The sequence below is a fragment of the Solanum tuberosum genome, unplaced genomic scaffold (assembly GCF_000226075.1).
Source record: "Solanum tuberosum cultivar DM 1-3 516 R44 unplaced genomic scaffold, SolTub_3.0 scf00144, whole genome shotgun sequence".
Classification (NCBI taxonomy): Eukaryota; Viridiplantae; Streptophyta; class Magnoliopsida; order Solanales; family Solanaceae; genus Solanum; species Solanum tuberosum.
The window spans coordinates 435463-452372 of NW_006239074.1; the positions used below are offsets into that span (position 1 = coordinate 435463).

The 16910-nt window shown below is 31.5% G+C and overlaps 3 protein-coding genes across 3 annotated transcripts; 2 read left to right on the forward strand and 1 right to left on the reverse strand.

Annotated features, from left to right (window-relative positions):
* Nucleotides 1-3982: 3982 nt before the first annotated feature.
* On the reverse strand, nt 3983-6336 carry LOC102599940 (protein TORNADO 2). The gene is made up of 2 exons (XM_006352801.2): nt 5585-6336; nt 3983-4479 (listed from the first exon to the last, which is right to left on the reverse strand). The coding sequence occupies exons 1-2, from the start codon at nt 6080-6082 to the stop codon at nt 4162-4164; spliced, it is 816 nt and encodes a 271-aa protein (XP_006352863.1). The 5' UTR covers nt 6083-6336; the 3' UTR covers nt 3983-4161.
* Nucleotides 6337-9363: 3027 nt separating this feature from the next.
* On the forward strand, nt 9364-12760 carry LOC102600274 (28 kDa ribonucleoprotein, chloroplastic). The gene is made up of 4 exons (XM_006352802.2): nt 9364-9848; nt 9935-10033; nt 11516-11809; nt 12487-12760. The coding sequence occupies exons 1-4, from the start codon at nt 9492-9494 to the stop codon at nt 12589-12591; spliced, it is 855 nt and encodes a 284-aa protein (XP_006352864.1). The 5' UTR covers nt 9364-9491; the 3' UTR covers nt 12592-12760.
* Nucleotides 12761-14443: 1683 nt separating this feature from the next.
* LOC102600372 (RING-H2 finger protein ATL52-like) lies at nt 14444-16092 on the forward strand. The gene has a single exon (XM_006352884.2). It carries the CDS (start codon nt 14730-14732, stop codon nt 15762-15764), a length of 1035 nt encoding a protein of 344 aa, XP_006352946.1. The 5' UTR covers nt 14444-14729; the 3' UTR covers nt 15765-16092.
* Nucleotides 16093-16910: the final 818 nt, after the last annotated feature.

Consider the following 16910-nt stretch of genomic DNA (forward strand, 5'->3'; position numbering starts at 1 on the left):
TTATTTTGAAATCATAAAGAACTTTCTATATCCTTTCCGTGTTATTATAATTTTTCAATGAAGCTCCATCAATGTTTTTATCCAAAAAAAATTGTATATGTCTCTAGTACTAAAATAATAAATAAAAATTAATTCTAATGAATCTTTATTTGTGTATGATGTGATTCATATGCAATCGAAGATATGAAGACAATCACATAAGAGGAAACATGATGGTAATTTGAGTTTTCATCATATTTTGCTCACATATATTCTGAGTATAATTGGATAAAATATATTTTATCATTAATTTTTTTCTAGAAAATCAATGCGTAACAACAACTCCCTTTTAAAATAAATAAGAGTAATTGTTTTAGCCAACTCGGTCAATTTCAGATTTTATTTTTTGAGTGTTGTTGATATAAATTTTTAATATTTAAATTTAGATATAAATTATCTTTTCACGATTACAAATTATAAATTTAAATAGATAATCTACACTTTACTCTCTTTTATACTTTTCAAAAAATTTCATATCATTAAGAAATAAGAAATGGAAAATAAATAAACAAAAAATAAGTAAAACGGGGAAAAATTTGAAATTGAAAAAGAGATATATTTTTTTTATTTTTTTACTACTACTGTAATATATATATATATATTATTTATTACTTTTTTAGATCTTGAAAATTTCAAGTGAGAAGAGTGGGTGAGACTTATGTTTTCTTTGGTGAATTTTTTGGTTCCTTTTCCATGTTTAACTATGAAATCATCAATAATTAATCTCATTAATTGTCATACTTTCCATTAATTGTCATACTTTCATTTTTAGAGTCAAACTTTAAAAACTTTGACTAACATTTTAAGATATATTTAATCATCATATTGATATGTAAAAAATTGCAATATGTAGTACTTTTCGTATAGATTTTGAATATCTAATTTTTTTGTTTATAAAATCAAATTAATGTAATCTAATTTAACTTTGAAAATAAGTCAAATTGACTTTCGAAAAGCGCAACATGACAAATAAAAGTGGACGTAGAGAGTAATATTTAAGTTAAAGGGTAAAAATGTCCAAAAATAAACTAGTTTATAGTGTGAACATATCTTTTTTTCATTCTGACCAAATTATGGCCAAATTTTTATGGCCAAAAGGATTTTTCCTTATATAATCCCTTCTGTCCCTAATTACTTGTCCACTTTTCCTTTTATAGTTGTCCCTAATTACTTGTCCATTTTAACAAATCAAGAAAGGACAATTATTTTTTTACCTATTATACCCTCAATTAATTACTTTGAAAAAGGTAGAACTCTTTGAAAATCTTAAATTTTTAATACATCAATTTCATAATTAATAGGGGTAAAATGGTAAACTCACTATGCCAATAATTATTTTCTTAATAGGTGTGTTAATTCAAAAGTGGACAAGTAATTAGGGACAGAGGGAGTACCTTGTAATAAATTATTTTTTTGCGAGATTTTTTTTATTTTTTATTTTCCTATTATAGTATTCTATTGCTAAAGGGTAAAAAGTATAAATCGATTCATTCAAAAGGAAAAGCATGTAATTTTACATAATAATATATAATAGATGTAAATAAATAAGCCTTTTGGATCCGACTTAGATATAACTTATAAGGGAAGCTAACTTAGTAAACTTGAACAAACAAAATAGCTCCTAACGCATTTATAATCTCTTTTCTTATTACTACTATATAAGTATGTATGCTGAAATTAAATGTAGGAGTGATTAGTTTTGAATTTTAAATTTCAGATCAGATGATTACTTTTGAACTTTAAATTACTGTTCTGGAATCTGGATTTCAAAATGGCCAACTTCTAAATACAATACCATAAAAGTGGCCAACTTCTAAATACAATGCCATAAAAGTGGCCAACTTCTTAATACAATACCATAAGAGTGGCCAACTTTTAAATACAATACCATAAGTAGCTATTTATGTAAATGGACCTTCTATTAAGAGGGTTAGTCAAATTAACTGATACAAAAAGTCGAGTCGTAGATTACATTACTAGCCCAATTCAACCCACTATTGAGTTATTATCAACAAATAAACTAAGAATGTCAAGAAGTTGATTTGAATGGAGGGTCACTTGCAATTTTTCGCTATTTTCTGTTGGTCATTAATGTTTTGTCTCTCAAGGTAATATATATATATATATATATATTTGTAAAGTCTAAGTTTATATTTTTGTATCATAGTAATTCACAAAGAATTTAAAGACAATCATTAACTAAACCATGCTAGATGTTGAATAGAAGGAAGGCATTTGGAAAAAAATACACAAGTTATAGGTCGAGGAGAAAATAAAAGAAAATTGTACATAATAATGTTATTGACTAATGGCTAAATAACTTGAAAATTGTACATTATATATTGTGTTTAAAGGCAAGACAGGTCGTTCAGTTCCTGATATGAGAACTGGTGATAGGAGGAATGAAAGAAAGTTGAAGAGGCTGAGTATTAGTTTGTCATCATCAAAAAGGGGAAAGTTGTTATATTTAAGTTGTGTCTGAGCATCTGGAGTTTTGATGATGGAAAACAAACTTTGGACTTGATCCTAGATGAAACTGAGAGTTCCGTACAACAAAAACTACAACTGTCCAAAAGCCTGCATCTGCAAAACCTGTTGTGGTTGGTGCACGTCTCCCACAACACAACAAACCCTCTTCTAATGGAATTGTTTCGTATGTTTGTGCCTATCCTATAATATGCCTTTCTCCATTGACATGGATCAAGTTTTTACAAATAAAAAGTAAGAAGAATTATTTTTTTCAAAAGCAAAAGTCTCTCTCAGTGGAATATTGCTCAAGAACGGTCGGAGGACAAAGTAGAGTTATCATTGTTCTTAGTTGTTGCTAGGGTTTGTATTTCAGTAGTTAATCATGTCAGATCTATTCCTAAGTTATAAAGGAATTGGATTGTTTGAAGTTCTTGTTGAGCTTTACGATTCTTAGCTAGAGTTAGCTATGTCGGGTAGTTGAAATCTAAATCTATTAGAATTAGTTAGTTTAGTGAGCAATAGAGTTATTGCTTAGTTTTTGCTTATAATAGAGTTGCTACAGTAATAGAGAAAGGATTAAAGAGTTTTAATTCTTGTGTGTTTTACCTCGAGTCATTTACTTTCTACACTTATATTCTGTCGAGGGACCTGATCCAGTGACTATTAGTGGACGCATACAGTCTATCATTATTAATGAAAAGTTATTAATTCTTCCCTCGTAATCTCCTCTCCATTTTCCTATTGCTATGTATAGTAAAGAAATCACAAGGCTCCTAATGTTGCAAAATTTTGGGCCAATTGTTGTGCATTAAGAAGACTTACCATAGCTTAATCTTTTTAAAAGAAGATATGGAGCAACATCCTATGATTATTGAAGTTAAAAGAAATGACCCACACAAGATAATTACTTCTTACGATGTCTCTTTTTAATTGGATTTTTGAAGGGAATAGTAAAAAAAGAATTAACTTTCGGCGCGTCCCGTAAATGATGTTAAACTGTTCTTGTTCGTAATTCGTGCTACCACTAAAGTCAAATTTTCCAGACCAAATAGTCAAGACATCAATCCCAATGCCCTATTTGTTTCGCACTCGTGATCCGGTACTCATATTGGAGTCTGACTATTTTCAATTTACACAGCGTAGAGCCACATTAGAGAAAAACACTTCCTACCAAGAAATTTTTCATATCTAAAGCTCGAATTCGAAACATTTGATTAAGAGATGAACAACTCAATCAACTGCGGCACACATGTAGGTACAAGTGTTTTCCATATTTTTTTTATGGTTGTTGTTGTTGGTTTGGAGGGGTGGGGTCGGGGGTTAATTTTTTCAACATGAACAATATTAAGGAATCCAAAGATTTGAAAGTGAATCGAATGATATTTTTTAAAAAAGGGATGGAAATTGAGTGGAAAATTATTTGAAAGTTAATCAAATTACTTGAAACTAGACAATCTTCAAAAACATCAAATTAACAAAATCAATAAGCAGAATTGTCTAGGACAGAGGCATTTAGGGCGAGTTCAACTGAACTCACTATTTTCAATTCAAAATATGTATACTAGTGGGAGAAAAAAACAACATTTAAGTAGCATACATATAATATAATCACACCAATTCTAGATTTTGAATCCGCCTTAAATAAATTACATGTTAAGTATCAGCATAACCTTGCTTGTACTTGCGGAATATTTCTTCAGTTTTGGCATTTCTAAAAGCACAACACCCAATCAAATAAACCCAAATTAATCCAACAAGAGTTATAAGCAAAATAATATCAGCCCTTCTCCATTCTTTCTTCAAATTAGCCAATAATCCAGCTTTGCAAGAATCACAAGAGTAACAAAGTTGTGTTTGGTCATTGTTCCAATTCAAACAATCCATGTCTGCTGCATTGTTTATTGGGCTAATCCAATATGTTGGGTTCACAAATGTGTAACCACATTGTGTTGGTGGCTTACAACACCCTGACTGCAAAATGAAACAAAAAAAAAGAGTATTAGAGAATAACTCTGTTCCAAAATAAGTGTCGCTTTAGCTCATTTCACGCTCATTAAAAAAAAAGGTACGGTTTACTAAAGTTAATCCTATTTGTTAGATGTTTCTTGAGAATAGAACAATATTAACAAGATATAGTTCTTTAATACTTCAGGAGTTCAGAGTATAATTGAAAATTTTAAAGCGACACTTATTTTGAGACGAAAGGAGTAATATCTAAAAAGAAGTTAATCCTAGGCATATTACCACATGAAAAAGGAATAAGATTCTTGTGCCTTTAAATTAATAAAGCCTGTTTGCTTAATGTTAATTCTTTGTCTATGCTTTAGATGGAGTACTTGTTTTGATGTGGGAATCACTCTAGGTATAATCACAAGTTTTAAAAAAGGTTTTTCTCTAAGGAAATAAAGTTTTCCTTTTAAAAACATTTCTAATAGAAACTTCAACTAAGCTTCCATTACAAACAAATTCGGATCTACTTTATAAATTCTCACTTTTCATGTTGTTCTATTTAAATCATTTTCAACACAATATTATTAGTACAAAAATAGTTTTATTAGCATTACAAAATTTCTACATATTTTACTAGCAACAAGATCTATACAATATACATAAAACATTGCGTCAAAAGTAAACGTAGTACTTTCTTTTTCAAGTTCAAATAATAGTAAATAAACAAATAAAATCTTCATAAGATATATTCTTGAAGAAAAAAGAATTAGGTTTCTAAGTAAGCATTTGGACATCATGAATTTGTGATATTAAAAATAAAATAAATCGAAGTTAAGTTGAAAAAAGACATTTAAAATTGAAATTATATTTAGACATCTACTTCATTTGAAAAAATGTTGAAGTTTTTGTGACAAAATATTTACCTAACTTTAAAAAAAGAGCGATGAGAACCAATTTTTCAAACTCAACTTCAAAGTTGAAGTAAAAATTGACTACAATGTATAACCAAATAGTTTTAATTTTTTTTCTCATGTGCCACATTTATATGAGTTTTAAAAAATCATAAAACCATGAATTCATGCAAGTAAATTCAAAACATAAATACTAAAATTAAAAAAAAACATACCTGCAAAGGGCTTAAAGGTGCATTAAAAAAATCTTGAGCCATTTTATAACTTTGATTCAATTGAGCACACATTGATGTAGAGCTAAGACAAGTTCTAATTCTATCCCATTTGAAAGAACTTTGAACTCTCCTTCTAAGCCAACCAGAATAATCCTCAAGATGATATTCCAAATATGTTCTACTTGGTTCCATATGACCAGAACCTCTAATAGTAACCATATAAATAAATACCACCAAACATGCTAGCAATATTATTAAAATAAGCATAGCAATAAGGTAGAAAATTAATAATGCTGGAATTCTCCAAAATCCACCAATAAAACCAGCAAGTGCTACAACTAAAATAAGAACTCCTAATATAATTACTGGCCATTGTAGAATTTTGACACAAGAGTTGTCAGGTTCCATTGCTAGCCAAATTCCAGCACCAATTACTGGAATTGAAAGTAACATGGCTACAAAGTTAATGCACCCTATCACATTGTTACTTAGTGCCATTTCTTGATTATTTTTTTTCTCTAAGGAATTTTGAAAGATTGAGAGAGATGGAGAATGGAGATTGAGAGAAAAAGAGTTCTTGATATCTAGGGTGATTAGTCACTTTTTGTTCCTTACTTTGGATCCATGAAACTATTAAAGGAAAACATGTTTTATTAAAAAAAATAAAGGGGATCGGATACCAATATCGGTTGTGGTGGGATGGTTGGGATCTCTTCAATCTTAATAAGAGGTTTTGAGTTCGAACTTCAGATATGAAAAGAAATTATGTTGAAAGTGTTGCCCTAAAAATAGACTTTGTAATATGTGAATATGGATTAGTTGAGCTTTAACGTAGATATTAGATGTGCAGCTTTTTTAAAAGGGGAACAGGTTGTATAGAAAACAAAAGTGAAGGGAAAGAAGAAATTTGTTGATACATAGAGCAGAATCAAAACTCTATGTCCCACATCCTGTCATAGAGCTGTGTAGTGCATAGGGTTATGGTGTCTCAAATTTCTATATATTCCAAGGTTTGCATCTACACTGAGATCCTTCACCAATGTACCTTTTGGTTTCTGTTTTCATTCATTTTCCTTAATTTCTCTTTGATACTCTCGCAGTTTCAAAATACTTGTAAATTCAAAATAAAATAATTGTACTTAACCTTACAATTACTTCAATTATGACACATAAATAGAGTAAATACTTAATGAACATAGATTATTATATCTTAAAGGCATAAATAAGATTTAATTAGTCAAACACTCCTCCTAATTAATACTACTTTCTTAATGGGTGTATAAATAAAAAAATATGACAAGTATTTTAAGACGAAAAAAATATTTTATAACAGAAACAACAATGAAAAACTTTGTTTTGTATCCAGTCCTCTGGATCAGTGTTGCCACTAAATCGATCTAAAACCACGACTTCCATTAGAGTACGTCAATGAAAGCACCAATGTAACAAACCGAAATCCTCACTATATTAATAAGGGGACTAGAACACTATTACAACTTTAATATTCTAATTGCAATAATCAAACTATCGAATTACAATGAAAAATACTGAAATAACAAGTAACTAAGGATAGAGATATGAATGGAGATCAGAAACTTAGACTCTAGAATTGGGGATGAGAAACACAGAAACTGCCATTGCACATAATTCATACGATGCCCTCTCATAGTGATGCCATGTTCTATTTAACAATACCCTCAATGTGGATCTCAAATTATCCTTTGTGAAGGCCTGACCTTGTTCCTTGTATTGGGCCTACTTGTCCCAATACCTATCCATGTGATTAGAGCTGTCAAAATGGGCTGGCCCAATCCAATCCAACCCAACCCTAACGGGCTAGAGAGTTAAATGGGTTGGGACGGGCTGACCCTTTTAATTATAGGGCCTATAAAATAGCAGCCCAATCCAGCCCTAAGCAGGCCACGGGTTGGAATGGATTGGCCCTTCAACCAAAAAATGAACAATATTACTCTCTTAGAAACAGTGGTGGATGTATGTTATGGATTATGGGTGCTTAAGCACCCATTGCCTTTTGCAATAAACACTAATATTTGTTTGTAATATCTAATAATTCATTCAAATTTATTAACTAAGCACCCACTTTATATAGCAATTCTCAAATTAAAAATAATTGAGCACCCATGAAATAAAATTTATGAATCCGCCACTGCTTAGAAAGAGTATCTAAGAGTATCGAACGTTGACGTTTATGAACACGACATCAAAACATACAAATTTTCATTTATGAATCACACACTTCGGTGAATACTTACAAAAATACATTTATGAATCACACTTCGGTGAATACATACAAAAATACATAATAGTCAACGTAAGATTTAGCGAAAAAATGTTGATCATTCCACCATTCCTCCCACAAAAGACTAGCTAGTTTAAAAGACTTCATTTTTTTATTTTTAAAAATATTTATTGATAAAAACTTTACAAATAAAACAATACTAAAAATATATATAAAAAATATTTTTAAATATTCATAGCCCACGGGCTGGCATCTGAGGCTTGCGGGTTGGGCCTACGAGGCTATGGGGCTAAATGAGGTTGGGCTAAAAAGCCTCGTTCTGAAATAGACCAAAAAATTTAGGCCCAACCCCACTTAATTCAAGTGTTGGGTTGGGCCGGCCTAGTGGGCCAAATCCATTTTGACAGCTCTACATGTGATATATACTTGTTAGTATCGTTATTGGGTTGGGGCTGATTCATAACAACTTTTCTTTTTATTCAATTGTGTCTTCCAAATGGTGAGTGATATCTCTATTTATGGTATTGAGATATCACTCCCAAAAGTCACAAACTAGTAGATACATAATTATCCAAAGGGTTCTTATCACCTTGGAAATATATATACATGAATACAATTAAGTAGGCGTTTGGCCATGCTATACCATATCACAATATGGTATCATGAGATGGAATCAGCGTTTGGACATGCGATTTTACGCTGATTCCATCTCATGATTCCATATCATGAGAGGTGATACCATATTCTTCAAAAACCATGATATGAAATTATATGGTAATTCCACATCATGATTTTGATATATTTTAATATAATAATTGATCCATGAGTTTATATTTTGTTAAAACAATCCCACATTATATCTATTAACCATTTGTTTCATATGTAAATAAAATTTATAATCACATCATTACTTTTTAAAATTTATTATTTTCACCGACATAAAATTTATTATTCTCACCAACATATAGTCACTTTAACTCACACCTTACGATTGTAAAATTTAAGGTAAAATTTCAATCACATTAATAAATTTCAATCAAAGGAACAATGTTGGTTCGTCTTCTCGGTCACATGATCGAGAAATGCAAGTTCAACATGAGGAAATTGGCCGTACTATGTGGAAGGATTATATTAAAAGACTAGTACACTACAATTTATGTTCAATTTTTTTATTAAATTAAAGTTAGATGAAACAATTACTTAAGTGGAGAACAAATAACTTTGTAATAATTTATTATGCAATTTCATAATTTTTTGTTTATTTGATAAGATTGAATAAACAATTGAGGTTATTTTAATAGTTTTACAACTTATGCGATTTTTTATGTTTATGAGAAAATATACAACACAAAAATTCCATATCACATGTCTAAACAAACCTTCAATTTCATCTCATGATTCCATATCATGATATCATATCGCATGGCCAAACGAGCCCTAAGTTTTGAATAAATCTAATGGACAATCCAGACAATTCAATCAATTTATAACATGTATTTGGATATGTATTTTGCCTTTGTTATCAAAATTATAGTGTGGTCAATAATGCTCCAAACTGGGGGAGTAAAACGGATGAAATGACTATTATAACCTTGCAGTATCTTTTGTGACCTTCCCCTTGCTTGAAACTCCTGTGTTACACAAACAATGGCTGCAATTGAATTAGCAGCATCCTCAATTTTCTCATCTCCTCCTCCTTCCTCCTCCTCTTATCTCAAATTCCCATTGTTTCCCAATTCAATTAAACTCCAAAATTCCAACCATTCCCTTAATCTTTCTCTCAAATCCATTCTTCCTCTTCTTTCAAGAAAACAATGCTCCCAACTTCACTGCTCAGCAGTTGAAGTCACTGAACCTGTAACAGTACAAGAAGAAGAGAAAACAGAGAAACCCCAGAAGAATAATCTAAGAAGAAAGCTTTTTGTTCTAAACTTACCATGGTCTTTGACTGTTCCTGATATCAAGAACATCTTTGCTGAATGTGGAATTGTTGATGATGTTGAGGTATTTTTCTTTATTTGTGTATGTTTATCTGGTTGTTGTTGAAAAAAAGGTGTTAAGTCTTTACCTTTTGGGTGTTGAATTAGTAGATTATTAAGACCGAAGATGGAAAGAGTAGAGGATTTGCCTTTGTGACAATGTCTTCTGGGGAAGAAGCTCAAGCTGCAATTGACAAATTGGATTCTTATGTAAGTTTATTGGCTATTTTTCCTGTTACATGATAAAACATGAAGCATTTGATATTATGCTACAAAGAAATAATTGATGTTTGTTTGTAGTTAGCAATATCTGTGTATTTTTTTGAGGTCAATACAACAGTAAAATTCCTGTGAGATTGGTTGTCTTTGTAGTGGAAGATATTGTTTAAATTTTTCAAGAATTAAGTTTGAGAGTGAGAGAAAAGCAAAGATGTGTAGCAAAGGACAATATAAAAACATGAGGTGCCTTGTGTTAAAACATTAAGAAATGTTTGTGGTAAGCATTGATAAATACTGAATAGAGCATTCTCAATAATTCAGGGGTTGATTGATGATGTACCTGTTTAATGCTGCTTACACTCTGTTTGGATCATTGTTATCCATTGTATTGTATTGTATCGTTACTATACCTACAATGTTTGTTTTGATTGTTACTTAAAATGTATTGTATTGTATTGTTAAATTTTGTTGTTACATAACAATGAAAACCCTATTTTATGGAGCAACCGATTTGGTATGTTCCCATTGTTACTTAATTTCTTTTTCCAATTATATCTTTACATAATATTTCAAAATACTATTTTACCTTTTACCTTATATTATTTAATTCTAGTCAAACCTCCTACCCTAGAATAATTAAGGATAATTTAGTAAATTTATAAATTACAATACAGTACATTAAAATGTTATTAAACAACAACAAACAATATAGTCAAGCCAAACATTGTATCTACCATACAGTACAGTACAATAGAGTACAATACAATACAATACATTATGAAACAATGGGTAACAATGATCCAAACAGAGTGTAAGTGAAAGTACTTCATTGGTCTTTAAGTAATTATAAAGATCTGTGCAATCTGATATTTTTTTCTGTGTAGCTTGGTATAGTTCTATTCTTGCTTGGTTGGATGTATGTTGCTTTACATTATCCAGTAGTAGAGAACATTTGGTATTACATTCATTCTGAAAAAAAGAAAAGAAAAGAAAAGAAAATAGGCTTGCTATCACATTCATTCTGATAAATAAATAAAAAATACTTGCTATCACACTTAAAGGAATGCAAATGCAGAGATCAACTTTTTTTGGGTCATAATGTGACATGGATCATTTGATTTGAAGATGAAGAGCTTGTATCTCACTGACATCTAAAAGTCACTAACAGAAGCTAATTCATTGAACAATGAATGGGTTACTTCTGTCTCTGAGGATTGAGATACACTTTTTATGTTAAAGATTACATGCATCCTAGTTGCCAATGAGCTGGATGAAATCTCACTTCTTAATCTAAGTACATAAGCATGAAATTAGTGCTTAGATTTCCCTTTTGTTTGTCTTAAGGGATTACTCTTTTCATAATGCAACCTCTGGTTTTCATTTAATGTGTATGTTTCTTTGCGTTATTGCTTTTGTTTTACCCTTTTCCTGTTTGTGTCTTCACCCTTCTTTGTCCATGTTTTGGTGGTACAGGAAGTATTAGGAAGAATCATCAGGGTAGAATTTGCGAAGCGATTTAAGAAACCTCCAGGAGCTCCTCCTCCTTCAACTCCTCCCCAAGGGGAAGCACGACATAAACTTTATGTTTCTAATCTTGCATGGAAAGTGAGGTCTACCCAACTAAGAGAATTCTTCTCTGCAAACTACAATCCAATTTCAGCTAGGGTAATTTTTGACAATGCTTCAGGAAGAGCTGCTGGGTATGGTTTCGTATCATTTGACACAAAAGAACAAGCAGAGGCTGCAGTATCTGCTTTAGATGGAAAGGTATACCTAAACAAGCTACACAATCTCATTTTTATTGTTTATATGTTAGACGAAATTTGTCAGAGACTTCGTTGAAACTGGGACTTAGTGTCAGAACCATATTGTACGCAGCATTGGTCACAGTGTAAATTTTGATAAGATATAGTCTAACACTTGCAAAAAAAATTGACAAGAAAATGCCTTGGGTTGTATTGTTCGGATTCAAGGTATAAAGTGCACGGAGTATCTTTGAGGTGCATGGGTTGGATAGCCTACTACTGGTTCTCTAAGTAATTTCAAGTAGTGTAATTTCTTTATAAACATGTCACCAAATTGTGTTGCATTACGAATGCCTATATAGTTCTTGAGTTTTGTTTGGATCATGCACAAACATGGTTATGTCTCAGATGCCTTAACCAGTAGTCTTGAAAATATTAGAATTGCCAATGGCTATAAATCTGGATTTTCCACTGATTTTATCTGACGCTCCTTCAAAAATTCCCTTCCATTAGATGTGTACATACTGGAACACAAGTATGGTAATTGATCATAAGAAAAAATCATACTTGTGGGAAGTGCTGTCGGTGTATATGTAGAGAGACTTATGGAAAATATATATTTATTACTATTTTTGAAATCCTTGTACTGTAAATGTCAAGACTGTGATGTATGTTTGACATCTTAATTTAAAAATGCAGGAACTGATGGGCCGGCCAATTCGCTTGAAATTCAGTGAAAGGGATGCTGATGGATCTGAAAACAAGGAAGAAGCACCGACCCAGGAAAATCCTGAAGAGCCTTAGATGACTCCCTTGATTTCACTTCTATGGATCATCAAGGTCCTGTTTAAACCAGACTTTTCTTCTACTTATGCACATAGTTGCTGACTGTTACATGATAACCAGATTTTTTGTAGACTCCAAATATATTTTATTTGACGTGTTTGTTTGGTCATACTTTGGTGGCCTTTTATCTTGTTTCCCTGTTTATTGATCTAATGTCAATCTTCATGAGAAAAATGTAAAGACAGGTATCATTGGTCAAGTTTTGCATTACATTATACGATTTTCACATACAAAATACACCCTTTATATGATTTTCACTTATATTTTCTGTATTCTCTTCTGCTTATTGAAAGGATCTTCACCAAATGTTTATATAATTCATGTTACAAATGAGATGTTCACTATCGAACCCGGAAAAATGAGTTAAAATACAACTCTTGTGGATAAACCGTGTTCATGTTATCTTGGAGGTTTTCTGTGATCAATGATTGCCCTGGAAAGGTAATATGTGATGGATTCAAGAGAGTTGCTTTGGCTGGTCTTGGCAAACTCTAAACTATCATCCTTCATTCTGTTATCTTACAAGTGTGTTTATTACAATTATACAAGGGAGATATGCAGCAGCATATGAAATGTCTTTTTCTCACTTATGACTTCTTGAAATTGATGATCATGCCAACATATCTTTCCCTTGGTGTATATAGACAAGATACAAGAACAGGAATATTATGTGTTCAATGTATCATCTTGTTTCTATCTTGGATGTCCTTGATATTTGGGAAATTACACTAGTCATTACATTTTCTGAAGCATGAATTTCTGTGGAAATCTGTCTTTGCTTAGGGAATCAAAGAGTTCTTCAAAGGCATTGGTTGAGTTTGTTAGACTAGTATTATCTTCTTCTTTTGCAAAACTTCAATCGAACTTGGAAAGTAAAAGGAAAATGAGAAACCAATGGAATACTGATTATTGACCTCCTGCTGAAGAAGCTATTTGGACGTTCAGCGGAAAAAGAAAAGCAAGTATTGATACAACAACCTATGTAGAGATTTTTAATAAATAAATAAATAAATGAGTGCGAGGAGAGGAATTTCTTGGTATTACAATTTGGAAATGCTACATAATTGACCATGCTTAAATTCTTTCACCCACATTATCCAGGAAAGATACCTTATGACTGGTAAATTTCAGTTCAATTACATTCTCTTCGCTCCTTTAGTTTACCTCACTTCATTTACGCCCTATCCACTGCCAGAATTTAGATCAATATTTAGAACCAGACACAGGAAAGGCCAAAGAAACAATATCAAACTTTAAAAAAGTAGTGTTTGTTGGACAAAATATTATCAAGAACCAAAAAGAGAATATATACTTCTTCTCTCAAGTGGCTATATAGCCAAGATTCCCACTTCCAATGTCAAAGTGACAAAGATAATGAAGAATACTTTTGGTTGATTTTACAAGTGTGCTCTTCTCTAATGGTGCTTACTTTGTGTATTCAATAAGTTAATGAAATAATTTAAAAACTAAACAAATCATACATAAAGATATATGGATCGAATTTAGTGGCTAGAATAACAAGATTTGTTTACTTTCTTGATGGAAGTGATTGGAATGGATCTGCTTAAGGATCAAGATACTTAGAAGGTCAACTTAGTGAGTTAGTTATCTTAATATAAAAATCACAGAATTTCATGCAACATATATATAAGTAATATGGTACTGTTTAGAGTTAGTTTAAAGTGGCTTAAAACATAATCAAAGCATTGCTTACTTTGATGAGTTCCCCATCAACATGATTAGTCAACAGACCACTATCAATAATAAAGCAAGTTAAAGAAGGAGGGAAAAAAAGAAAAGAAAACTAAAGGTAAAATACCTATCACAAAGCATTCTCCCTTCCTGGTTTATTATTCTCCTTGCTTTCCATTTAACAACTTTATCTCTGCCTCCCCTCTTTCACCTTCACCCTTTCAAGGCAAACATTATAATTTCTCTCTGTTTCATTCATCCATTGCTCTTCACTTCCATCTTATATCAGTATATTAGGAATAGTCCTCACTTCAATTTTGTTTTATTTAGTGTGTCAAGATTACTGTCTTTGAAAGTGTGATGTTAAGTTTCTTTTTCTCGTCTGTTTTTCTTGAGTTCGATAAATGGTGTCTGTAAACAGTTCAAGAACTTGGGCACCTCCACATATGAGCACAAGGGATTGTTCTCAAGGATTCTGCAGTTTATACTGCCCACAATGGTGTTATATAATCTTCCCCCCTCCACCTCCATTTGACTTCCCAGCTGATGATGATTCTGGTCCAAATTTCTCTCCTCTAGTTATCGGGATCATCGGAATTCTTACTAGTGCTTTCCTTCTAGTTAGCTACTATGTCATAATGTCAAAATGCTGTGGACACAGGATTGGTTTAAGAAGTCGGGAGAATCATCTTAATGATTCAGAACTAGAAGAGAATGATCCGTCAATTCATGAAGCATGGAATGTGAACACAACAGGTTTAGACGAATCTCTGATCAAGTCGATTATGGTGTTTAAGTACAAGAAAGGAAGTGGATTAGCTGAGGGAACAGATTGTTCTGTTTGTCTGAGTGAATTTCTAGATGATGAAAGCCTTAGACTTTTACCAAAATGTAGCCATGCTTTCCATGTGACATGCATCGATACATGGCTGAAATCTCACTCCAATTGCCCTCTCTGTCGCTCTAATATAGTGTTTGTAACTGCTGCACCACCTCCATTACCTCCTCCAGTTATCGAACCTCCTTTGATGAACGAAATATCCTCTGAAAACCAACCTGAAAATGATATAGAAATGGGGGTCAGAGAGGAAGATGATGAAGAAGAAGTTGTAGAAAGTAGAGTTCCTTCCAAGAGGCTAATAACACAAAATATGAATCTACTAATAAGAAGATCAGTATCAATGGATCAAGTGTCGCGAGGTGTTTTATCTATATCTGATATACTAAAGATTGATCACGATGAAGATTGTGAAATGGGGAATTGCCCGTTTCACGATAGAGATGTTGGAACATCAAGACAAGAAGTAGGGGAAGAAGAAGAAGTAAACAGATTACCATATTGTGTGCCAACTCCTATGGGGATGAAGAGATCTTTTTCCAGTGGGAGATTCATGTTCCCTAAACGCGGAAGAGGACAAAACATGATCATCCCATTGTGAAATTTGCTTTGACTACAGAAATCATGCATGTCTGTCAGACTGAATTGGATGATCAAGCCAAGGGCTGCTCCCTCTTCTCGTCTCGAAAAAAACAAAATATGCTAAAATTAGGAGGATTTGTGCATTTTATGCCATTAGATAAAGAGTTCATATAAAGAAAAAAAAAAGTTTGAATAGGTTTTTGCTTTAAGTAGTTGAGATTTTTGTGTGTTGTTAGCTCATCATCTACATTACCAATATTTGTTTTCTTTGATATCATTTTGTGCTCATCACAGTTAAAGCAAAAACAAGTTCAAATATAATGTATCATTTCACTATGATAAGATTTAACTGTTGGATTGGACTTGTCTCTTGATGGAAGAACAACAAAAATAATTTCTCTCTTTAAGTTAATTCATCTTTATTTTATTCTGTATTTGTTTCATCATTCTACTATAGTACAAATAGAAAACTTTGTAAAATACACTTAGAAATCACTTTTAAAAGCTTGATTAAATACTAATTGTTGTTTAAAAATATTTTTTAAATTGGTCTTATTTTGGGCTGGTTTTTAATCGATGTCCTTAAATTTAATGGTCTTTAATTTTTGTCTTTTAGCATTATAAGTAAGAAATAAGTGGTCTAAGGTGCCATGACACTAAAATAAACAAATAATTTTTACTTTGCATAAGTTTATATTTACATATCATAATATAACACAAGTTACGCCTTAAAAGGCATAACACGTTATGCCACTTAATACCTATTGAAGCAAAATGTTAGTTGAGAACCCACAAATTATAAAACTTCAGTTTTAGAACCCACAAGTTATGCATAAAAGGCATAACTTAGTTCTTACAGACAAAACTTCAACTCAAAACCCACAGATTACTTAGTTTCTTTAAAATATTTATGTTGAGCAAGACAAAAGTTCCATATAAAATCTTGGATAAACTACCTTATTAGACATACATCACTACTATATATACTAATATTATCTTTACTTTTAAACAATTACATATATTATCACTTTTAGTATTTTATATCATATATTAATATATTATTTGAAAATACAATTAGATACCCACATCCCTTAAAACTATTATTGATTAATTATCTGCTTAAATAACTCTTTCACTCCAAATCAACCACTATCTCTTAATTCTC